This window comes from Spermophilus citellus (assembly GCF_964194105.1).
Source record: "Spermophilus citellus genome assembly, chromosome: 2".
Lineage (NCBI taxonomy): Eukaryota > Metazoa > Chordata > Mammalia > Rodentia > Sciuridae > Spermophilus > Spermophilus citellus.
The window spans coordinates 125,677,159-125,703,857 of NC_138183.1; the positions used below are offsets into that span (position 1 = coordinate 125,677,159).

Consider the following 26,699-nt stretch of genomic DNA (forward strand, 5'->3'; position numbering starts at 1 on the left):
GCTACCTGGAGTGGGAAATGTAGTTCAGTATCCAGGGCGGGGTTTGGCAACTTCTGCATTGGCATCAGGGAGGGAGGGAAGATGCCAGTGTCAGTTTTCAATTTGCTGCTTTCCCCAGAACTCCCTCTCCCTCTCTCCTCCTCCCTCCCCCTACTCACCCCCCATCCCCGCTTTGATTCCTGGGGAGCCACTGAAAGGGGCGCGACGTTCTCTGGGCCTGCTCAGCTATCAGGGGGAGAGTGGAGCCCTGTGAGGGGCCGGACTCATCCCCGCAGGGATTCCCAGATTTGGTGGGCGCAGCGGGACTTGGTGGGCGCCTGCGCCCCTCGCCCTGCACCGGGTCGGGATGAGCGCACAGTCAGCGCTGCCTGCCCGCCTGCTAGCTCCGAGTCGGCACTGGGAGAAAGTAACGGTCAGGGATGGAGCTGCTGCCATGACAACCCTGGCGGTCTGGGCCCGCGCGCGTCCGGGCTGCTCCCGGGAGGAAGGCGGCGCAGAGGCCGGGGGCGGCCGCTAAGCGTGGCGTCCGCGCGTCCCCGCGTCCCGTGCCGCGTCCCCGGAGGAGGCGGGGGCGCCGTCCGCCCAGCTCCCCGTGAGCCCAGAGCCTGCGCCGGGCGGCGCTCCGCGGGCTGGCGAGCGCGGGCCAGGCTGGCTGCGAGTTTCCGACCGGGCTGCGGGGAGGACATCCACGGACCGGAGGATCTTGGTCTGCACCGGCTGCGTGTCCCAGCTTGGAACTTTTTATCGCCTTCGGGTTCCAGATGCGAGACTTGGGGCTGGTTTATAAATATATCTATACATATGTGTGATCTAATAAAACATTTTCTCCTCTCCTTGATGCAGGAGCTTTTTATGACATCTCCTTTATGTCAGAGACACTTGCCTTCTTTGGGTTATAAACTTTTGATGCCAGACCTCTGCAGAACGTGCCCAACTGAATCTTAAAGTAGCATCTTGAAGAGAGAGGCAGAAAAAGCGCAATCTGTGACCTTCATCCTTGCACCTTCTTTCTTTCTCTCCCTTCCCAGCTGTCTACCCCCTCCCCAGGGGAGCGTCGAGAAAGCTCTTTTTGGATGCAGGAGGGGGCATCTGGTTCTGCTAGGCTGGAAAGCTGAGGCAGGAATTGAGGAAGAATTATTAGACTCCGGAGAGCCTGGACTCTTTGCTTCTCCTTCTTCCCCCTTTCTGCTCCGGGTGTGCTCTCTTTTCCTTTCTCCCCACACCACTTCCTGAAAACGGCTGGTGTGCGTGGCGGGGGACCTGGACTGTGCTGCTGTCGAGTTCTGGGAAGTTGTGGCTGTCGAGGATGGGGGTCTGTGGGTACCTGTTCCTGCCCTGGAAGTGCCTCGTGGTCGTGTCTCTCAGGCTGCTGTTCCTTGTACCCACAGGAGTGCCCGTGCGCAGCGGAGATGCCACCTTCCCCAAAGCTATGGACAACGTGACGGTCCGGCAAGGGGAGAGCGCCACCCTCAGGTAGGGAGCTATCCTTCAAAGGGGGACTGAGCCCCTCAGATGTGGTTTCATGGGGAGGGGCTGAGGGAGAGAATGGAAGGCTCCTGTGGGCGATTGGAGCATGTGAGAGGGACTTTTGCAGGCCCAAAAGGTGGCAACTTGCATCCTGTGGTTGATGATACCAGTTCTTTGGACAGGTTTGTCACTTGGTCTGGCTTTTCTGGTCTGGTATCTGGCTGGAAGTCTGCATTTGGAACTCCATGTATACATGGAGCCATGACATGGCTAGATTCACTATTGTGTGTGTACCAAGATAAAAACATGTGGGCATTGAAATTGAAAAACTGAGTGGTCAGCCAGCCCCTTGGATCCTCTCTCCCAGACCAGGAGATATGTGATGAAGTGGGGTCATCCTCAGGATGACTAGACTTGTCCCTTTCAGGGGGATTCTTAACAATTGAAGGCTTTGGAATTACCAGGGCCAGGCCATGGCCTGTGAAGAGTTTGCTGAAGATGCAGCCACTCATGCCAACCTTGTATGATAAATTATGAGGGCCATTTTATTTTTTCCAGCTGGGGCAAAGGAGAGGAAACATGTAGCTTTTATGCAACGACATCACTTCTGTGTGAGAAGCACAATACAGAAGGTTTTGTTTTTACCTTAATGAGTTACAGAGAATCACTTACACACTCCAGGCAGAGGGGTGGAGATTCTTGGAATATGAACCTTTGGGGACTAGGCCTGCTGCAGCAGAGACTTTAATAAAAATGCAGCCACCACTTTCCACCAGCTCAGCAGATATCATCTTTTATTCCTTTAATGAGGCAGTGTGGTCCTAGGAGACAGATTCAGGGACGTCCCAGCTTAACTATGCCTCCTCCTGATGTGCACAGGGTGAATACATTTGCCCTGCCTGTGACTTTGATGGTTATGGTGAAAATAAAACATTCTGACCCAGATTCTGTAGCCAAAATGCCTAGCTTCTGCAAGAGGAAAATGAGGGTGGGCTTTTCTTCCCTCTATTCCTTTGGCTTTCCTTGTGGAACCCTCCATGTGGAGATAAGCATCTCCCTGGGGAAAGAATGAATGCCTTTGGGAAACCAGCAATTCTTTTCTTGAACTCAAATGTTAAGTTTGCAACTTTGTATGATTATTAGCTAAATCTTCTTTTGAGCTGGAGTACTGGTTCCAGATCCCCTGTATTCTGGTGCTTGGAGGCCCAAAAAGGACAGATAAGGAAGGAGGACAGAGATGTCTTTCACATACAGCAGGAAAGACAAGTCCTTCTGGTATGCCTGTCCCAGGCAAGAGTGTACTAATTTAAGAGTTGCTTCAAATAAGACCCCTGAGTCTGATCCATGGGAAATGACTCGTGGGATGCACATTTTCAGTGGACCAGTTGGTTCAAAGATCTGAGTAGCACATGGAGGAAATTTGGACAAATGTTAGTAGTCTGAATGGGATGTTAGTATGTATCTTTTTATCTTTTATCTTCTAATCTTCCACTGGAGGCACAGAGGTCCAGAGTTGAATAGGGACTCAGTGTTGAACTTTGCTAAATCATCTGGCCTCTTCTTGCCCCTTGGAATTAAGGCAGAAACTTAAAAACTTGAGCTTTCTGCTTTCTCTGATGCAGTGAAACAATTCTACCAGCAGAGGGCCAGCTTAGATCTACCATTTTTTATTAGCTAGTGGCCTGTTTTCATGATCTTCAATTCTAATGTTTAGCAGCTGGGTTTGGTAATGGGAATGGGAATAAAAAAGGAAAAGCTGAATACTTGATTTTTGTGCTTTGTGGGGAAAAAACTTACATACTCAAATACAACTGTTATCTGTTACCTGATTGTGTGTTGTTGCTTTTTAAAAAAAGTAACAACGCACATATCCTAAGTTGATTTCGTGTCTTTTCTGTGCATTTTACCCCAGGAAGAGATAAATCTAGCATATTGTTTCACATTTTAATCTGTCTCTATCCTCTAAATTTTAGCTTATGCAATCTTCTCTCTTATGGCTTTCTTTCTTTTACTTTTATCGGTGTCTTTATGTGGCATGCTTTTGCCTTATATTCATTTTCTTCCTTCTTTCTTTCCCTCATCACTGAATTCTTATTATTCCCTGATTTTTACAGATTTTAATTTCACTGGAGACAATGTATCTTCAAAGAACATAAACATCTCCTGCAAATTTCTGTTTGTTTCAGTTTTTGTTTAATACATTTTTGCTTTAGAGGCAAACAGACACATTCTAATCTTAACAAAAAACGTACTTGTCAGTACTTGGAGGGAGAGCCCATGTTTCCAGTAATTGGAAATCCACAGTTTCCCTCAACCCCAGATAAATGTACTAATTTTTATTTGATGGTTCTTTTTGCTTTTAAAACCATGCTTATTTATGTATTTATTTTTGTCGTGCTGGGGATCAAACTCAGAGCCTCACAAATGTTAGGCAAATGATATGACACTCTGCTACATCCCCAGCTCTTTAATTCTTTAGTCACTCTATAGTCTCCTTAAAAGTGTTCATTGGGAATTCATTGCTTGGGAATTTAGTGTTCCAAATGCATTAAATATTCAGAATGTGTTAAAAAAATTAAATGATGTCTATACCTATCAGCCACAGAACGTCTTTTTAAATGTAACTGTCCTGGATCAAATTATCTCCAGTTTGTTTCTAAATGTTGAATGGAGTCAGATAAGAAGCAAAGTCCTAGTAGGAAAAGGAAAGGAATCAAGAAACCTGGGTCCATCTTCAAACTCTCCAATGAAAAATTGTACAGCTTAGAGGCGGAATGATTTCCTTCCTTTGGGATATCAGTTTTGTTGTGACAGGTCTTTGATTACACTGAGAGACATTAGGAAGTGATGTGCCAAAGACGACACTGAAGTTTTGAAACTCATTTTATGTAAGTGAGGCAATATTATCTTCTTCATAACTACTTCACAAGGCTACTTGAAAAGTAAAAATAATTATTTGAATATTGAGTTATTTTGCCTTTTTGGAAGAGAGATGATATGGAAAATGAAGGTGCTATTCACTATGGTTGAATTATAGCTTCTATGAATCTGATTTGAATTCATTATTACAAATGGGCCCTCTTGGCCAGAATCATTTCATTACAATTATCTGCTGTTGGGTTAAAAATGTTCTGTGCCTTTCTTTTAGATTAGATATAACAAGTATCTAGGAGTCCTTTGTCTGAATCAGTGCCCACATCAGGAAAGGAGCCTAGCATCCTAAACCTGTCAGCTGGCATCTGACACACAGATGCCCACCAATTGAACCTTCTTCATGAAGCTCTGATACCTCTAAATTTACTTTTTTTTTTTCTGTTAGTCCACATTATCTGAGTACATAGACATTTTGAGGGATACCCTAAAACAGTGGTTGTATTAATTACTTATGGATGTTTTACTCAATGGGAAAAGTTTCCACCAACATGGTGATTTATTTTGCTATTTTTTATTTTATTTTTCAATATAGGATAAAAAATTTGGATAATCCTAGCTTGCTGATATGGGATTATGCTTACAGGCTCATTTCTACCCTGTCCCAACATTTTCATTTGGAGTTCTGAACTAATCCATTCAGAACAAGTAGGTGAGGTTTAACTGCTGCCAAGGAATAATCTGAGTAGTGGGATTTTTCCAAAGCAACTTGGGCAATAGAATTCCTGAGTACAATGTTCTGTTGTCCACCTGGGTGGTTTTCTGTATTTTTCATTTGTCGTCAGCAGTTGGTCATCTGGCTTAAATTTGGAAATTCAGAGCAGCCAGTAGATTATTCAAAAATGTGCATGACTTTTGAGTTTCAATGTTTAAGGTGCCTAAGCTAAATAAGGACTATGCAAGTGTAAAGGCACTGTTTTTGAGCTAAGAAAATGGAGACATAAAAAGACTTACAAGCAGGTCCAGGTCCAGAAGAGCCCTCTCACTATGAGCCCTTATCACTATGATAAACTGGTTTGCTCCTTGAAGTTACCTGGAATGCTTTCTAAAAATTCCACTTAGGGTTGGAGATATAACTTAGCGTGGTAGAGAGGATGCTTAGAGTATGTGAGGCAGTGAATTCATTCCACACCAAAACAAACAAACAAAAGACAAAGAATCTAATGCCAAACTCACAAGCCAAAGAAATCAACATCTCTGGAGTTATGGGGATTTAATGTATCTCTTCCAGTATTTCCAGTTTGGAGCAGAGTTGATGAACTCTCTTCTGAAGCCTTTATGCCCTATAACATCTGAGCAAGATTGAGGGAGAGACCCTGAGCCCAGGGTCTCTCCCTCCTCCCTACTGCCCACTAAAGTGTCCCTTGCATACATTCAGCCACCTTATAGCTACATTAGTGCTCTAGAAAGTGCTGGGCTCAGGACCTGGGTGCTTCAGTTTGATTCTCATTCCACCTCTCACTAACTACATAGCCTTGAGCACTTCAGTGTAATTGTATATAGAAGGGAATGATATCCACCAGACCCGTAATATCAGGTGAGACAAAGTATATGGTGTTGTTCTGTTAGTTTTAGAGCAGCAGTATGTTCCTCAGCGGTATTCATGGGAGATTTGTTCCAGGGCTCCCTGGATACCAAAGTTCTCAGATGATCACATCTCATATAACCTACACACATCCTTCCAATATTTTAAATCATCTATAGATTATTTATAATACCTAATACAATGTAAGTGCTGTGTGAATATTTGTTATACTATATTGTTTAGGCAATAATGACAAGCAAAACATCTGTACCTGTTCAATATGGATGCAATTAAAAATTTTAAATATATTTTTGATCTGCAGTTTTGCACATCTGCAGATGTAATACATGGATACAGAGGGCTGACTGTGTGTTAGTTGTTACTAGTACTAAATGGAACTCCTCAGTAATAATTTATATTCTCATTTTTTCCTAGTTTCATCTATTCTACCGTCTCCTTCTCCACCTACACACACACCTTAAATTGTATTAGTTTCTTCCAAGTTCCACTCAGCTTCCTGCTTTTGGTTAAGAATTACTGTCATCTGGGTTCCAGCCACAGTTGCTACACCCCTTTTAACAGAGACACATTGTGGACCTGTGATTTCTTCATGTGTGGTCACTGTTACATTGCAAGTTCCTGCATTTTATGCCTTATGTGTTGAGTGCAGATATTGTACTGGGTACTAGGGATTAAAAATATTAAGTATTGGTGGGACTCTTTGAGCCATTTTAATGAGACCCATCCTCGTCTAATATAGTATTACCTTACAGCAATGAACTGCTTATATTTAAACAGTTTTATTCTCTTTAAAATATGATGCTGGGGCATTCAGGCATAACACTCAGGGACCTGAGGGCTGAAGGATTTTTGGATTCTACTCAAATTACTTGTCAGAGGGGACAGTTGAATCCACCAGTGGTTGCAATCTGATCTTAAACTACACAGAAGTCTTCAATATCCCTAAGGGCAAGACAACAAGCAGGGTGGCAGAGTTAAGAGGAATCTTCTTAGCAGCAGTAAAATAACACATTTGGAAGAGGAGGCTGTCATGTTTCTGCAGAGATTTTCCTTATCATAGAGAAAAAGAGATGCATTGAGCAAGAAAATTTGTAATCCTGCCTGAGGACTTAGTGTGTCCCACATTGGCACATGGCTGCAGGATCGCCCAGGCCAGGATGAGTAGGGCTGGTTTGAGTCTGTGACACTCTAACATCTCTGATTGACAGGGATGTGTCTGCCTCCCCATACACATACCTAACTTGTCCACAGTCCAAAGAAGGTAAAGGAAGAAGCTGTTTTAAAGCATTAACAATGTAGGCCCCTAGACTGCTTGAACCATAGTGGAAAAACTCAGCAATTCTTATCTAAGCCCTTTAGTAATTATTTGGCCTCTTTTAGTAAATCTGGCCCTTGGGTTCAGTTTAGTTCTGTCTTTCCACTTCCCTTCCTTCCAACTTTTGTTAAGGACTCTGCCCATGACCGCTTTACTGTGTTTATCAGGGCAAACTATGGGGATCCTGGTGTTAGAGATCTGTTGGGATCCAAAAATGAGATGCATCAGAAAGGAAAAGCAAAGTAGCTTCTATTTGACCTGCCCAGGGGAGAACTTTAAAAATTGCTTTTTATTAACAGGGAGCTGTCTTCATAGTCATGAGATAAGAAGGAGGAATTATATCTTAAGACATCTGTAGACGTTTGCATTACCTATTAAGTTAGGAACTAAGTATTAGCCTTTCTTGATTTTCTTTTTTTAAATACAGACAAGACAGCCCCAGATTATTCCAAATATGTTTGATTTTTGTTTGCCCTGCAGGAAGATTATTTTGCTGATGTTGCATTTAAGGAAATCAGAGCTACAGTTAGTGTGGAGTAGATGTTGGGGAAAAGGGTGGACTCTTTTCATTTTGGTCCATTCTCCTTCCGTTCCCATCTCCCAATAGTAACACCTATTTAGTATAGCTTATACGCTGGTGTATTTTTTTTTTTTATAAGTGAAAATTTAAGCTCCAATGTCTAGTCTGCTCAGGACTTGCCCTGTCTAAATCTGCACTTTATTTTCCTGGTAGAGAAGGTGAAGAAAGGAAAGGTTTGACACTTTCCCTATAGGATAAGACCACAGGCCCTTTAATAAAACTATCAAGGCTCTGGGAGAGGAAGTGGGGTGCTTTTAAAACAAAAACCCTATTATCCATGATTTAATTATGTCATATGCATTTATAAATGACCTATCATTTAATGTAACTTTCAAAATATTACAATCCCAATTAATGGCCTAGGAAATTGAGGTTTAGGGAAATTAAGCCACTTGCCTTTGTTCACATAGTTATTAAGTGATGGAATTCAGATTTGCTCCTAGAAGACCTTTCTGCTTCTTCTCAATTACACAGTCTACCCTGACCTCCCTGATATAGAGATCAGAGAAGGTTTCCATGCACTCTGAGCAGAAACAAATAAAAGGTTTCTTTCTTTTGCCAGGACACATATTGGATTGAAAGTCCAGGAAATCTGCATTTAAGCTGAGTGTTTTAAATGTCTTCTGTAGAATATTTAGGGTCTCCTTTCCCTCATCTGCACTAAAGTAAATGTTGACCCACCTTATGGAGCTAGAAATAATGTGTGCTGGGAACACTACACAAAATGATGGTCACCAAAGGGTTCAGCATACCGTAGAGGGGGTCATTGGTGTTCTTGGTTGTGAACCTACCCTGAATGTCCTACTATCCACTTATTTACCTCCTACTTATTTACCTCCTACTGTATACTCTGTATACAGAGTACTTCAAAGGGCCTGTGAACTAAAACAAAATAATCTGATCAGATAATTTGTTGGCAAGAATCCACCATTGACAGTTGTGAAGAAATGAATGATACCAAAGTATAGAATAAAAAGAAGTAGTTTCTTTAAACCCTAAAACATTTCAATCTGTAATCCTTCTCCATTTTTATATTCACATTTTAATTTAATCCATTAAGGTGGTGAAAATACCCACTGGCCTTCTCCTCACCTTGCTGCTGATTCATACTCTAGAGAAAATCATGCGACCTATTTTAACCTCCTTTTCCCTGGAAACGGTACATTTTCCTTAATCAAAGAGATGCTGAAGGATTTGACCTGGCTTCCCATAAAAGTGCTGATCAATAAAGTTTTTAAAAATTGGTTTTGAATATTAAACATTTTCGTCAAGTCTAAAGATTTATGATAGCTCGGTTAACAAAGTTTCATCGTGTATTGGGAACAAAGAATGTTATAAGTGGTTGTTAAGTTTTCTGGCTGGTCCACCGAAGATGATTTAACTCACAATTACCCACAATGCTACACACTAGCAATGAAGAATAATATGAAATAATGTTGTTGTAGAAGTAATTATACAAAAGAGAAAAAATGGATATGATAATTTTCTATTTATTGTGAGTACTGTCGCTGAAGAAAAGTAGGTGTAATTAGAGGAAGATTATATGGAGACATTTTCTCAACGATATTTCTGAATACTTTCAGAAGTTTTTGGAGTTTGTAGTATTGTTTCTATTTGAGCCAAATTTAATTTTCAGATACATAGCGCTCATTCTATTGGATCCATCCCACATCTGTCACAATATATTTGTCTGATGGTTAGAGGTATTTTGATAAACATTAACAAGGAAGGGAAGAAAGACACAGGGAATGAAAGATAAAAAATGCAAAGACACAAGAGAGGAGAAAGGGGGAGAGAGATTTTCTGAAGGTATCAAAGCAGAATTGAAGAAAGATAAAGGAAAGAACTAAGGAGCAGGGAAATGTGTATACATGTAAGGAACAAAAGGCTTCCACTGGCATTATTGAATAGTCAAAGGTAGAAAATAGATGGAGGAAAGAGAGTGGAATGATAAGAATCATTGTTAGCCACCTGCCAAGTGTCCAGGTGTCCAGGACACAGGGCCACACACATGTTGAAGTCCAGCATCTGCAGAGCCAGCAGAGGCAAGAGCAATTTAAAGAGGAAGTTTCTGCTCATTGCTAGCTCTATCAGAAACTCGCTTCCCACTTGACCCATAGCTGTAAATATTCTTGCCACTGAGTCCTAGTCCATGTCTTGATAATGTATGCTGAAGCTATACCAGACTCTGGGAGATCAGTCACCCTGGCTTGTCCTTCCAGGACCTCCCCTCAGAGTGACAAGAATTGCCTTTGACCCCACTTGTCCCAGCCTAGTGGTTAAGCGTCTTTTGAATGCTTACTGTTTGTCTGCTAACCCAAATTCTTTATTTTGCAGACTTCTTCAACAGTGGTCAAGACCAATTCACGGTTACTCCTGTCTGCTCTGCTCCTTTACAATTAATTACATAGTTCATTCTCAGATATATGGCTTGCTATATCAGTTATTTGTCTACCTTGACCACCCAGTGATGCCATCCTGACACAAGGCTTCTTGCTTACTGTTTGGCTGGTTGGAACTTCCCAGAGGGATATAAGGAGCCACTATCTGTATATACAGGGAATTGAATCAGTCCGGTGTTTTATCAGAGTGGCCATGCTCACATTGAGATATTGGCTGTAAGTCACCTTGTGTAAGAGCAAGGGATTATAGTACTCAAATTTATATTATCCTGTGCTTTTTATACTGTCTCTAGAGATATTCCTATTCTCATTGTCATTTCCCTTGCTTCTCCCATGCCGTAAATGCATTATGTCTCCGGGTCCCCAGTGTTCAGTACAATACCTAATGCATAGTAGGCACTCCAAGCTTTTTAAAAGGAAGTATTAACTTCTCCTTTACTTCTTTCTTTTCTAGTTTCTCCCCTTTTCACATAGACACACTGGTGCACTCACATACACAAACACACTGACGTCTGAGCTATCTATTCTAATGGAGATATTTTCACCATTTTGAAGTAATTGGGAAGTCACTGAAATTACAACCAGAGATTCTGGCATTTGAATTCTGGTTGAGATAATGATCTCTCCCTAAATGGTTGGTATATAACTTGTCCTGTCTCTTGCTTGTTAGAATTGCATTTTTTTTGTGTGTGAATTTCACAATATTCTTAAAGCCACTGGCAGGAAATGCTGAGCAGACGCCAGGGAGGTTTGCTCCTTTCTTTTCACTATGTTTCCATAATCGAGGATGGCACATTCTGGAAGAGTGTCTGCAAACTTTAGAGGATAGAAAGGCCAAAGTGAGTAATCTCTTAACATTCCAGTGGGCATCTTTGGATGAAGGGATTTATGGACCCATTTTCTTGGCTATCTGAAGTGCCACAGCTTCTGTAACAAGCGCCCACTGTGATGCCTCTGAACGTGCCTCAGAAGCATGCTTCATGTCGCACCTGTGCAGTGCAAACAATTTATAGAATGCTCTTGATTATAAGCTCTGGTTTACAATTGGCAAGTCAATGGGTGCTTAGCGAAATGTAAGATAAAGTATAACCTCTATCAAGAGATTAAGAACAGCAACTTTACAGTCCAAAAGACTCATTTCGAATCCCAAATCTACTACTTAAGTAATAGCTGCATGTGGTTGGTTTCCATTTCTCTAAGCCTCAATTGCCTGATTAAAAAGACCAGGGACTATATACCCACTTCACTGAGTCATTGGGTGAGAGCAAACGACATTGAATTTGCAAAGACCTAAAGTCTGATACTGTAGCAAGCTTGCAGTAAACAATAGTTACTTAAAAAATACAAATACAAAAAAAAAATACAAAACAGAAAAATAGGTTATAGTCATTCTTCAGTATTCATGGAGGATTGGTTCTAGGAACCCTTGTGGATACCAAAATCTGTAAATGCTTAGGTCTCATCTATAAAATGCTGTAGTATTTGAATGTAAACTACACATATTCTTCCATGTACTTTAAATCATCTTTAGATCACTTATAATATCTATAAAATGTAAATACTATGTGAATTGTATGCTATATTGTTTAAGGAATAATGACAAGAAAAAATTGTTTATATGTTTAGTATATGGGATTTAAAAATATTTTCAAGCTGTTATTGTTTGAATATGAGGATTTGGATAATTGTTCTGAATGTATAATTCAAACAAGCAACACTTGTTTAGTGCCCACTGTATGCCAAGCACTACTCTAGACAGTGCGGGCATTTTAAAGTTGAATTAATTTCAAGCTCTCTTCTCTAATCATTCACATATAGTGAATATGTTGGCAGAACACAGAGCCCATAAATCAGGAAATGGGGAGGAAAAACTAGGGAGAAAAATAGAGGGAGGGAGCAAATTTGTTTTAAATACAATACACCCAAATTAATTGTTCATATCAATAAATTTGAACACATATATTCACTCATGTAACTACCACCCCACAAGGTAGAGAGTATTTTTATCACCCCAAAGTTCTCTTCGTGCCTCCCTTTTTATTGTAAAATATACTTAACATAAATTTTATCATTCTAGCCAATTTGAAATGTACATTTCAGTAGCATTAAGTACATTCATATTGCTGTGTAGCCATCATCACCATCCATCTACAGAACTTATTTCACCTTTGCAAACTGAAATTCTATATCCATTAAGTAATAACCAACCATTCTTCCCTCCCTGCAGCTCCTGGAAACCACCATTCCATTTTCAGTGTCTATGATTTTGACTATACCTCAGACATGTGGTGCCATATGAAATGTGTCCTTTTGCGACTGGCTTGTTTAATTTAGCATAATGTTGCTGAGGTCCATTCCTGTTGAAGCATGTGTCAGACTTCCTTCCTTAATTAAGACCAAATCGTTGTCTGTACTTCATTTTTCCGTCCTTTGATGAACACTTGTGCTGCATTCCCTATTCTAAATAGTGCTGCCTTGATCATGAATGTAGAAATATTTTTGAGCCCTTGCTTTCAATGTTTTTTGTATATGCCTCAAAGTGCAAATTTTGGATCATATGATAATTTTCTACTTATTTATTTGAGGAGCTACATATTGTTTTCTATGGTAACTGCACTGCTTTTCATTCCCAATTAGCTGTGCCTAAGGGTTTCCGTTTCTGTACACCCTGGCTGACACTTTTTGTTTTCTATTTTTATTTATTAATTTTTATAATAGCAGGTGTAATGGGTTGAATTGGTATCTCATTGCAATTTCAATTTGCATTTCCCTGTTGGTCAATGATGTTGATATACTTATTGACTTGTATAAAGTATTCTCTTTGGAGAGTTGCCTACTCAAGTTGATTGCCCTCCCGCACTTGTTTTTATAGAGATAAGTTCTTTGTTGTTGAGTTGAGGGTTTTGGGATACTGGATAGTTAATCTTTTGTCAGACATATATGACTTGAAAATATTTCCTCTGATTCTGTGGGCTGCTTTTTCTCTGTGTAGATAGGATGTTGAATGTGTAATAGTTTTCATTTTTTGCTTTAGTTCATTCATCCCCTGCCCCTTTGGGTGCCTATGTTTCTGATGTCATATCCAGGAAATCACTGTCGTCGAATTGGATGTCATGAAGCTTTGCCCCTCCCCCTTTTTTTAAGTTTTAGATTTTATGATTAAGTCCAATGTATTTAAGTTAATTTTTATATGAAGTAGAAGTGGAACTTCTTCATTTTGCATGTGGATATCTAATTTTCCGAGCACAATTTTTTGAAAAGACTGTCTTCTCTTCATTGAATGATCTTTCAACAAATGGTACATTTGTTGAAAGTCATTATAACAAAGGATTATTTCTATGCATTAGTCTATTAATCTGTCTTTATGCAAGGACAAGTGTCTTTTGATTTCTATAGCTTTGTTTTAAGTTTTTAAATCAGGAAGTGTGTGACCTCCAATTTTGTTCTCCTTTTTCAAGATTGTTTTGTGATCTCTTGCCATTTCACATGAATTTTAGGATATATTTTTTTCTATTTCTGAAAAAATAGACATCATTGGACTTTTGATGGGAATTACATTGAATCTATAGATCACTTTGTGAATGCTGACATCTTTACTATATTTAGTCTCTCAAGCCACAAACATGGGATATCTTTCTATTTATTTTTGCCTTCTTCAACTTTTCAGCAGCATTTTTTTGTTTTTTTTTAAGCATGAAATTTTTTCACCTTCTTAAATAAGTTTACTCCCATTTTATTCATTTTGATACTATCAAAAATGAAATTATCTTATTTTCTTTTTGGATTGTTCATTTTTAGTGTATAGAAAGGCAACTTATTTTTGTGTACTGATTTTGTATCCTGTAACTTTGCCAGTTAATTATTAGAACTAGTAAGTAGTATGTTTTTTGGTGGAGTCCAGAGTTTTCTAAACATAAAATCATGTCATCAGTAAACAGATAATTTCCCATTTTCCTTTCCAGTTCAGATGCTTTATCATCTTTGTGTAGCCTAATTGCTCCTGCTGAAACTTCTAAAACTATATTGATTAGAAGTGCTACAGGCATCTTGTCTTTTTTCTGATGTTGGAGGAAAAGCTCTTGTGTTTTTCACCACTGAGTTATTAACTGTGAGACTTTCATATTTAAGAGGTAGTTTTCTTCTGTTTCTATTTTGTTGAAAATGTGTGTGTGTGTATATATGTGTGTGTGTGTATTGAATTTTTCCAATGACTTTTCTTTTCTGCATAAATTGAGATGATCATGTGTTTATTTTCTTTTTCTTCAACCTGTTAATGAAGCACGTGGATTGATTTTCATAGGTTTACCATTCTTGCATTGCAGGAACAAATTTCACTTGGTCATAGTGTATAATCCTTTTAAAATGCTGATAAAAGCAGTTTGCTGGAATTTTGTAGATAATTTTTGCATCAATATTCATAAGAGGTGATAATTTTTACTATTCTTTTCTCAAGATGTCTTTGCTTCATTATTAACAGGAAAATCTTGGCTCACAGATTTGGTTTGGAAGTATTCACTATTCTTCATATTTTTGGAAGAATCTGAAGTGGACTATTACTCTTCTGTAAATAATTTGTAGAATTCATCAATGAATTCATCTGGTCTTGGGATTTTCTTTTCTTTTTGGTTAGGAGGTTTTCCCCTTTATTTGTTATATATATATATATATATATATATATATATATATATATATATATATATATATATATGACAGTGTATATTTTGGCATAGTGTACATATGTGGATTTTAACTTATTATAATTAGGATTCCATCCTTGTGGTTGAACATGATATAGAGATACACTGGTCGTGTATTCATATATGAACATAGATAGGACAGTTATGTCTGATTTATTCTACTTTCTTTCTTATTCCCAACCCTATCTCTTTCCTTCATTCCTCTTTGTCTAATACTTTGATTCGTGATTAGATCTCCTTTCAATCATAGATTTATTCAGATTTTCTATTTCTTTATGATTCATTCTTGGTAGGCTGAATTCTTCAGGACTATTTCAATTTCACCTACATTATCCAATTTTTTGCATGCATTGTTAATAATACTTATTATCTTTCTTGTTTGAATAGAATTTGTTCTAACATTTCCATGTCTTCCCTTTAATTTTTGATTTCAGTTATTTGGATCATTCAATCTAGCCAACAAATTATCAGTTTTGTTAATGTTTTCAAAGAACAAACTTGTGGTTTTGTTAATTTTCTTTACTTTTTATATTTTTATATTTCTCTATGATGTTTATCTTTACTCATATATAAATTTATAGCAATATATATACACTCTATATACACTTCCTGTTAAAGTTATGTTTATTTTATTCTTTTTCTAATTCCTTAAGGCTTAAAGTTAGGTTCATGATTTGAGAACTTTTTTTCTTTTTATAGGTGTTTAAGCTATAAATTTCCATTTTATTATTGCCTTTACTGCATTTCATAACTGTTGGTAATTTTCATTTTTCCCCAGAATCTTTAATTTTTTACCTTGCCCCCCCATCCATTAGTTTAAAATGTGCTGTTTAATTCACACAATATTTGTGTATTTTTCACTTTTCCTTCTGCTATGGATTTATTATTTTTTTCCATTTCGATCAGGAAAAAAAATTTGTATGGTTTCACTCTATGGTTACCAAAACTTGTATTGTGGCTTAGTATATAATCTATTCTGAAGAATGTTCAATTTGTTTTTGAGAAAATGTATACTCTGCCTCTGGAAGGTGAAGTGTTCTGTTAGGTCCAGTTTACCTCTATAGTGATATTCACATCCTTTATTTCCTCTTTGATTTTTGTGTTGTTCCGTCCATTACTGAAAGTGGATCATTAATGTTTTCTACTGCTGTTATAGGAGCTGTTTTTCCCCTTAATTCTCCCAATGTTTTCTTTATATTATTACATGTTCTGATGTTTGTTTTATATATATATATATGTTTACAATTATTGTATCTTCTTGGTAAATTGATCCTTTTATTATAATATAGTATACCTTATGTCTGGTAAGAGTTTCTTAAAGTTTATTTGTCATTTTGGCATAGCTACCTCTAATCTCTAGTTTAATTTGTATGGAAATACTTCAACATCCTTTCCCTTTGAACCTATGTATAAAGCAATTTCAAATGAGTCTCTAATAGACAGCATATTATTGGATTCTATTGCTATTATTAAATCAATCCTGCTAATCTATGTCTTTTGATTGGGGTGTTTATTTCATTTATATTTAAAGAAATTAACAATGAGGAAGAACTTACTATGGCAGTTTTTTATTTGTTTTCAGCACAGCTTCCTACCTTCATTTTTTTCCCTGTGTTTAGTTGATTTTCTTTTGTAGTGACACATTTTGATTTTCTGTCATTCCCTCTTGTATGTACACTCTACAGATATTTTCCTAGTGTGGCATATTCTCCTCGCTTACACATTTTATTTTATTTTATTTATTTATTTTTATGTTACTAGAGATTGAACATAGGTCCTTGATCATGATAAGCATATGCTCAAACTACTGAACAACATCTCTAGCTCTTTGTAATATTTTAGTTTGACATAGGTTCTAAGTTGGTCAGTCTGGCTTCAAACTTGTTATCCTTCTTTCTCAGCCTTCTGAGTTGCTGGGATTACTGGCGTGTGCCACCATGCCTAGCTTAGAACAATTTATTTTAAAATAGTAATAAATACAGGCACTTTCAAAAATGCTGGTCCTTAGCTTATCTATTGTGAATTGTGCTGCTATAAACATTAATGTGGCTGTGTCACTATATTATGCTGATTTTAAATTGTTTGGACATATACAAGGGAGTGGAATAACTGTGTCAAATGGTGGTTCTATTTCTAGTTTTTTGAGGCATTTTCATATTGCTTTTCAGAGTGGTTGCACCAATTTGCTGTCCCACCAACAATGTATGAGTACCCTTTTCCCCACATTCTCACCAACATTTACTGTTATTTTTATTCTTGATAATTGCCCATTTTTGAGATTGGGTCTCCTTAAGTTGCTGAGATGGTCCTTGAACTTGTGATCCTCTTGTCTCAGACTCCCAAGTCACTGGGATCACAGACATGCACCACAACATGCAGCAAATTGTTCATAAATATTATTAATGGCTATTAAAATTTTAATTCAAATATATTTCTAAAAATAATACTGATAGTCTTTTCCACATTTTGTGGAAATTTGTTTTAAATATAAGTGTATGACACTTATTTGAAAAAAAATACACAGCAAATAAAAATAGTAAATGCTCAATAAACAAAGTTATATCCCAGGCACTATTAACATTATCTCTTTTAATTCAGAAGAACAGGCCAGAAAGTGGCAGGAGAGATTGCCTGTTTGATGAACACAATATGTTTGGCACTGTCCTCAACTATGGAGCCAAATTAGGTACCCTTCAACAAATGAATGGATAACAAAAATGTGATATATATATACACAAAGCTATATTACTCAGCCATAAAAGAGAATAATTTATGACATTTGCAGGTAAATGGAAGGATCTAGAGACTGTTATGCTAAGTGAAATAAGTGGGTCCCAAAAAGTCAAATGTTGAATGTAGTCTTTAATGCTGAAGCTAATCCAAAATAAGGAAAGAGGATAAAATAAAAGAATAAAAAAGAGATTAATTAATACAGTAGACAAAGAGGAGTGTAGGGAAGGGAGGAGGAATGGGATAGGGAAAGACAGTGGGATGAATATGACATAACATTCCTATGTACAAATATTGCAGTAAATCTCACCCTGTACATATATAAGACACTAATTAGAAAAAAACAGCAATAAACTATAAGTAAATAGCAAAAGGTTAGTAGAGAGAAGGGAACAGGAAAGGGAAGAAGGAAGGGAAAGGGGAAGTATTGGGGACAGATTAGATAAAATTATATTTCATGCTTTTATAATTTTGTCAAAATGAATTGTATTGTCATGTATAAGTAAAAAGAATCAAGAATGCTATTCCCTTGCAGTTTGGATCCCCTTTTATGTTATTTATCCTATAAATATTATTTTATGTATTATGTATCCACAAACATACACTTATAATTCTTTTATATTTTTGTCTTTTAAATACTATAAAATAATAAAAATGTAGTTATGAACCAAAATTATAATTTTTTCCTATTTTTATATATCATGTTTAAAAATAACTTTATTTTCACACAGTTTAGTTTATTTGATAACTCCTTTTTATTTCAATTTGAAATACTCCTTTTAGAATTTCTCAGAGGCCAGTTCTGTTGGTAACAATTTTCTCACTTTTATTTATCTGAAAGTGTCTTTTTTTTTAATTGAAATAACTTTGAATATAAATTATGTTCACACCAATTCATGTCTTGATACATGTACTTTGGATAATGATGTCCATCACATTCCACAATCATTGCTAACCCCCTACCCCCTCCATTCCCCTCCCACCCCTCTGCCATATCTAGAATTTGTCTATTCCTCGCATGCTCCCTCTCCCTTCCCCACAATGAGTCAGTCACCTTATATCAGAGAAAAATGTCTTAATTTTCTCCTTCATTTTAAAAGGTCACTTTTAAATATAGAGCTTTACAATGATGTACAATGAATATAGAACTTTACAATGATGGTTTGTTTGTGTTTTCTTTGTAGCAATTTAAATATTAAGTGCACTACCTCTGGTTAGCAAGATTTCTGTTGAAAAATTCAATGAGGATCTTATTGAGGTTCCCTTGTACCTAAGAAGTTGATGACTTGCTACTTTTAAGATTTGTACATTGTCTTTGGCTGTTAACAGTTTGGTTTTACTGTATTTCAGAGTGGTTATCTTTGGGATCAGACTACTTTGAGTTAATTATTTTTTTATATTTATATGTTCATTTAAGCTTTCTCCCCTCTTTGAAATTTCTTTTCTTTCTGGAACTTTCAAATGCATGTCTGTCTGTTTGATGGTGTTTCACAAGCCCCTAAGGCTCAGCTTTATTTTCCTTTTCTTTACTCTTCATTTTCAGTGTTATGCAATGACTGTGACTCAAGTTAAAGATTGTTTTTCCAGTCTGTTTGAGTACTGTTGAACATCTTTAGTGATATTTTTAAAATCAGTTATTGTAATTTTCAAATACAAAATTTCCTTTATTTTTTAAAAATTGTATTTTTTTAAAATTGTATTCTAATTTTGTTCATATATTATTTTTCTTATTATCTTTAGTTCATTTTTGTGTGTTTTCCTTTAGCTTTGGGGGCATAAATAAAACAGTTACTTAAAAGTTCTTTCAAGTATGTTCAAAGCCTGTTTCTTCAGGAATGATTTCAGAAAAAAAAATTTTTTTTTGAAAGGGCCATGTTGTCCTGTTTCATTGTGTACCTTGTGATGCTTTGTTGAAAACTGGGCATTTAAAAAAATAGCTGTCTTTGCCTATCTCTGCAGAATACCTCCAGGATAGGAAGATCATCACTAATCAATATTCCTATGAAGACTCCTTCCAGCCTTTTCTTGACTTACGTCTTTACTGGTCCAGTATATGTGCTGTGTTTCTCCAGTTACTCTGTGTACATGACTAGTATTTTTATAAATTTATTTATCTATTTTAATTAGGTGTATATGACAGCAGAATGTATTTTGATTCATTGTACACAATTGCAGCACAACTTTTCATTTCTCTGATTGTACATAATGTAGCATCACACCATATGTGCAGTTATACAAGTACCTAGGGAAATAATGTCTGTCACATTCCACCATCTTTCTTGCCCCGATACCCCCTTCACCATCCCTCCCCTTTGCTCAATGAAAGTTCCTACATTTTTCCCATATCCCCCTCCCCCATTATGGATCAGCATCCACTTATCAGAACATTTAGCCTTTGGGTTTTGGGGGATTGCCTTACTTCACTTAGCATGATATTCTCCACCTCCATCCATTTACCTGCAAATCCCATAATTTTATTCTCTTTTAATGATGAGTAATATCCCATTGTATATATGTACCACAGTTTCTTTATCCATTCATCTGTTGAAGGGCATGTAGGTTGCTTCTACAGTTTAGCTATTGTGAATTGAGCTGCTGTAAACACTGATGTGGCTGCATTACTATAGTATGCTGATTTTAAGTCCTTTGTGTATCGACTGAAGAGTGGGATAGCTGGGTCAAATGTTGGTTTTATTTCAAGGTTTTAAAGGAATCTTCATACTGCTTTCTAGATTGGTTGCACCAATTTGCAGTCCCACCAGCAGTATATGAGTGTGCCTTTTTCCCCACATCCTTGCCAATACTTATTGTTGTTTGTCTTCTTGATAACTGCCATTCTGACTGGCATGAGATGAAATCTTATAGTAGTTTTGATTTGCATTTCTCTAATTGCTAGGGATGATGTACATTTTTTCACATGTTTGTTGATTGATTGTATATCTTCTTTTGAGAAGTGTCTGTTCAGCTTCTTAGCTCATTCATTGATTGGGTTGTTTGTTTTTTTGGTGTTAAGTTTTGTTATACATACATATTAGAGATTAGTGCTCTATCTGATGTGCATGTGGCAAAAATTTGTTCCCAAGATGTAGGCTGTCTCTTCACCTCATTGATTGTTTCTTTTGCTGAGAAGAAGCTTTTTAGTTTGAATCCAACCCATTTATTGATTCTTGATTTTATTTCTTGTGCTATAGGAATCTTTTTAAGGAAGTCAGGGCCTAATCTGACATGATTAAGATTTGGGTCTACTTTTTCCTCTATTGGGCACAGTGTCTCTGTCTAATTCCTAGGTCTTTGATTCACTTTGAGTTGAGTTTTGTGAGAGTTAGGGGTTTCGTTTTACTTCGCTGCAAATGGATTTCCAGTTCTCCCAGCACTGTTTGTTGAAGAGGCTATTTTTTTTCTCCAGTGTATGTTTTCGGCTCCTTTGTCTAGTATGAGATAACTGTATTTATTTGGCTTTGTCTCTGTGTTTTATATTCTGTACCATTGGTCTACATGTCTATTTGGTGTGCATATCATGCCATTTATGTTAGTACAGGTCTGGTATTGTGATGCCTCCTGTTTCACTCAACTTGCTAAGAATTGCCTTAGCTATTCTAGATCTCTTATTTTTCCAAATGAATTTCATGATTTCTTTTGTTATTTGTATGAGGAATGACATTGGGATTTTAATTGGAACCACATTTAATCTGTATAGTGCTTTGGGTGGTATGGCCATTTTAACAATATTAATTTTCCATATCCAAGAGCATGGGAGATCTTTCCATCTTCTAAGGTCTTTTTAATTTCTTTCTTTAGTGTTCTATAGTTTTCATCATACAGATCTCTCATCTTTTTTGTTAAGTTGATTCCTAATAGTTTTTGAGGCTATTATGAATGGTGTAATTTTTCTAATTTCTCTCTCAGAGGATTCAGCACTGATGTATACAAATGCATTTGATTTATGGGTATTGATTTTATATCTTGCTTCTTTGCTGAACTCATCTATTAATTCTAGAAGTTTTTTGGTGGCTTTTTTTTTAGATCCTCTAAGTACAGAATAATGTCATCAGCAAATAATGATATTTGAGTTCTTTTTTTCCTATTTGTATCCCTTTAATTTCTTTCGTCTGTCTAATTGCTCTGGCTAAAGTTTCAAGAACTAGGTTGAATAGAAGTAGTGAAAGAGGACACCCCTGTCTTGTTCCAGTTTTTAAAGGGAAAGCTTCCATTTTTTTCTCCATTTAGAATGATGTTGCCTTGAATTTTGTTTGCATAGATAGCTTTTACAATGTTGAGGTATGTTTGTAGTATCCCTAGTTTTTCTAGTGTTTTGAACATGAAAGGGTGCTGTATCTTATCAAATGCTTTCTCTGCATCAGTTGATATAGTAATGTGATTCTTATCTTTAAGTCTATTGATGTGATGAATTATATTTATTGATTTTGTTGTGTTGAACCAACCTTGCATTCCTGGAATGAACCCCACTTGATCATTGTGCACTCCTTTTCTATTTCATGGAATAATTTGAGGGGTATTGGCATTAATTCTTCTTTGTAGGTCTTGTGGAACTCTTGTAGAATTATTACAGAATTCTTGTGAATCTGTCTGGTTCCAGGCTTTTCTTGGTTGGTAGGCTTTTGATAGCATCTTCTATCCTTGCTTGAAATTGATCTGTTTAAATTGTGTATGTTCTCTTGAATCAGTTTGGGTTGATCATATTCCTTTAGAAATTTGTCAGTGTCTTTGAGGTTTTCTATTTTACTAGAAAATTTGCAAAATAGTTTCTAATTGTGTTCTGTATTTCAATAGTATTTCATTTCCTATGGTCAGATAGAATGCAGGGTCATATCTCTATTTTTTTGTATTTGCTAAGGCTTGCTTTGTACCATAACATATGGTCTATTTTGGAGAAGGATCCATGTGCTTCTGAGAAGAAAGTGTATTGGCTCGTTGCTGGATGGAATATTCTATATATGTCTGTTAAATCTAATGTATTAATTGTATGAGTTTTATAGTTTCCTTGTTTAGTTTTTATTTAAAAGATCTGTCCAGTACTAAGAGAGGTATATTGAAGTCACCCAGTATTATTTTGTTGTGGTCTATTTGGTTCTTATAGTTGAGGGGGGTTTGTTTGATATACATGGATGCCCCGTTATTTGAGGCATAGATATCTATAATTGTTATGTCTTGTTGATGCATGAATTTGTTAAGCAGTATGAAATGTCCTTCTTTATCCATTTTCACTAGCCTTGGTTTGAAGTTCATTTTATCTGATATGAGGATGGAAACCACTGGTTGGTATCTGGTACATAGTACATGTGAGTGGTACTTTTTTTTTCCATTTTTTTTTCACCTTCAGTCTGTGGATGTCTTTTCCTTTGAGATGAGTCTTTTGAAAGCAATGTATTTTGGGGTGGTTTTTTAAATCCAGTCTGTCAGTCTATGTCTTTTAATTGATGTGTTTAGGCCTTTCACATTCAGGGTTATTATTGAAATATGATTTGTATTCCCAGGCTTTTTGGTTTATTATTGGTTTTTAACTTGAATTGGTTTCTCTTTAATTGGTATTTCCTTTAGGGTAGTTCCTACTTTCACTGATTTTCATTGTTGTTTTTCATTTCCTCCTCCTGGTATATTTTGCTCAGAATGCTCTATAGTTCGAGCTTTCTTGTTGTAAATTCTTTTAACTTTTGTTTATCATTAAAAGTTTTTTATTTTGTCATCAAATCTGAAGCTTAATTTTGCTGGATATAAGATTCTTGGTTGGCATCCATTTTTTTTCAGAACTTGGTATATGTTGTTCCAGGATTTCCTGGCTTTGAAGGTCTGGGCTGAAAAATTTGCTGAAATATGAATTGGACTCCCCCTGTATATGATATGATTCCTTTCTCTTGTGGCCTTTAAGATTCTATCCTTATTCTGTATGCTAGGCATTTTCATTATAATGTTCCTTGGTGTAGATCTGTTGTAATTTGGTACATTTGATGTCCTGTAAGCCTCTTGTATTTAATTTTCCAATTCATTATTCATGTTTGGGAAATTTTCTGATATTATTTTATTGAAGAGATTGTGCATTCCTTTGGTTTGAATCTCTGTGCCTGCCTCTATCCCAATAAATCTTAGATTTGGTCTTTTAATGCTGTCCCATAATTCTAGGATGTCCTGTTTATGGTTTCTTACTATCGTCACTGTGTTCAACTTTATTTTCAAGAGTGTATATTTTGTCTTCATTATCTGATGTTCTGTCTTCCAAATGATCTAGTCTGTTGGTGATGCTTTCTTTGAGTTTTTTATTTTGTTTATTGTTTCATTCGTTTCAAGAATTTCTGATTATTTTTTTCAGAATCTTTATCTCTTTCTTGACATAATCTTTTGCTATCTGTATTTGCTCCCTTATCTCTTTGTTGGTATACTAAATGGTTGCCTATATTTGTTTTCTTATGACATTCTTTAATTTGCATATCATTTTAACTATGTACATTCTGAACTCCTTCTCTGACGTTTCATCAACTGTGCTGTCCATGAATTTTATTATTGTAGTATCTTGGTTTATTTGGGGCACTTTCCTCCCTTGTTTTTTCATGTTTTCTATGTGTCTCCCCTTCTTGTTGTATGGATCTGAGGTATTATAGTTTCTACCCTATAATCTAGTAGTATACTGCCACAGTCTTGGCTGGGCACAGAATCACGAGCCACTCACAGCTTTGTAGATTCAAACAGCAATTCTTTATTCCCGAACTCACACCGGCCTCTACACACGTTCTGGGGAAATCCAAGTTCTGCCGCACAATTCACGTCCCAAATACTTTCTCCATTCCACGAGAACTCAACAGGAACTCAGGCAGCAGGATACGCCCTATTCCCAGCAGCAATAACCTTAAACCTGGAACTGCCTTAAATCCAGATTGTCCTAAACCGGGAACGCCCTAAACCCAAATTATCCTAAACCAGGATACTTCCTAAATCCTGCAGGATACACCCTAAACCTGGATCCACCCTCGTCCTTGAGCAGGGTCACCTTTCTCAAACACACATGCAATGTCACAGCGAATTTCCAAGGCAAGTCTGTTTAACATGGGGTACGCTGGCAAGGAAATTTCGATGCGTCATACCTACTTGGCAATGGCCCTCAGCAGTATACCTGCAGATTATCTGTACCTCCTGTTTGTGTTTTGCTTCTAGTCCCTGGGTGGTGTCCCACAATAAATGCCACTGCAACTAAAATTGGTGATGGCAATAGTGGAGAGAACTCAAGATAGCAGTGGGGGTGTCCCAAGATGACTGCAACCAGTTTCAGAGATGGGACTGAAAGGGTGGGTTGCCTGTTGGGAGATTAAGCTGCCTCCAGGGCCTATTTGTTGTTCCAAGGTTGAGGCTGCTGCATGGGGAGGGCTATGGTGATGACTGCAGTGTCCCAAGAGTGAGGTGGGGTAGGCCTGGGCTCCAGCATGGGTCTGACAGTTGGCGGGGCAGTCCTGGTCCTAAACTTAGCCTAGGCTTTGGTGCGGGTTGCGGGGCAGTCCTAGCATGTGACTATTTTTAAATGCCTTAATTTCTCAAAGGGTCTCATCCCAATTTCTTCTTAGGGTTCTTAGATGCTTTGGCATTCCTCTGGCAATAATCTCCTGCTCCAGGCAACTGTATATTCATAGGCCGATTGTAGCTCTCAAAGAGCTGTGCCTGCTGCCTATCATAGATTCCCCTTGCCTGAGATTCAAGTGGCTTTTGGTTTGAACTCTGAGTTAGACATCACATAGATGAAAACCTTAGATAGCCTGCAAAGAGGTCATAATTTTGCAAATGCTGTCCTCCCTGCTTTGTTTTATAGAAAAGATAGAGTCAGGGTGCTTCTTTCCACAAACCTCACTGTTCTTTATCAGGGAGAAGTGGAGTAGCAATAAATGAAAAACTCCTTAAAATTTATTACTATTTAAAGTGATACCTTTTTAAAATTTTTTTTAAACATGTTCTTGTTTGCTGTAAATCTCAGAAATTAGGGCTTTCCTTTTCCATGTTGCTGACATTTCCCTCTATTATCTTGAGGTCAATCCTCTGGCCCTAGGTAAACACTAATCTCCTTTCTTTCTTTCTTTCTTTGTGACATCATAGACATAAGAACAATAGTTTTTGTTTTTGTTTTTGTTTTTTTCTGTCCTGAAATTATATATAAATAAAATGATGGTATGTCATATTTGTTTTGGTATCTGAAGTATTTTCTGAAGCATACTGTATTTGATATTTGTGCATGTTATTGCCTATAATTCTTTGGTTTTGATTGCTCAGTAATATTCCATTGTATAGACATACCAAATTTATTTACCCATTTACCTATTTATGGACATTAGGATTCTTTCTTCTTTTTGGCTGTTTTAAATAAAGTTACAGTGGTACTTAACTGTATGTGTTTATAAAAAAATCTATTTTAATTTTTCTTAGGAAATATCTAGGAGTAAAATCACTGGGTCAAATGATAAGTGTGGACAAAGTAATTTTTAGAAAAGCTTTCATAATATTTTTTGAAATTGTTATGCCAGTTTATACCTAAATAAATTTCTATAGATAATTCATGAGAGCTCCATCTGTTTCACAGCTTCCCTAGTCTGGTTTTTTTGTTTTGTTTTGTTTTGTTTTTGCTTTGAGCTTTGTCATTTTTTTATAATTTTTATCATTTTAGTGAATGTGAAATAGTATATCATTATGTGTCTCTATGTATTTTTCACATTGACTATTCTTATAGATCATGGAGGACAGATGTGTTTATAAATTTATACATTTAACAGATATTTATTAAATAGTATATGCTAGGGAGTGAAATAGTAACGAGGGTTACAATGCTAATCAAAACAGACCAAGCCTCTGACAGCACAAAGCTGCAATATGGGGCATAAAGTCAGATCATAAAAAAAGATACCTATACTAAAATACATTATCATCTTATAATAATCCGCAGTCAGAAAAATAATTGAGTAAATTAGACAAAAGGGACAGGTATGTCTATTTTTCCTATGAAGATCAATAGAATAACCTGTTTGTTGATGACAGGTTGAGA

General features: G+C 36.9%; 1 protein-coding gene across 2 annotated transcripts in view; it reads left to right on the forward strand.

Annotated features, from left to right (window-relative positions):
- Positions 1–1,284: 1,284 nt before the first annotated feature.
- OPCML (opioid binding protein/cell adhesion molecule like) overlaps positions 1,285–26,699 on the forward strand; it is a 532,920-nt gene continuing 507,505 nt past the window's right edge. For both annotated transcript variants that reach the window (XM_081281267.1, XM_081281268.1), the window contains exon 1: positions 1,285–1,473. In XM_081281267.1, the coding sequence (XP_081137393.1) occupies positions 1,307–1,473 (167 nt within the window). In that variant the 5' untranslated portion in view covers positions 1,285–1,306. The remainder of the gene's footprint in view (positions 1,474–26,699) is intronic.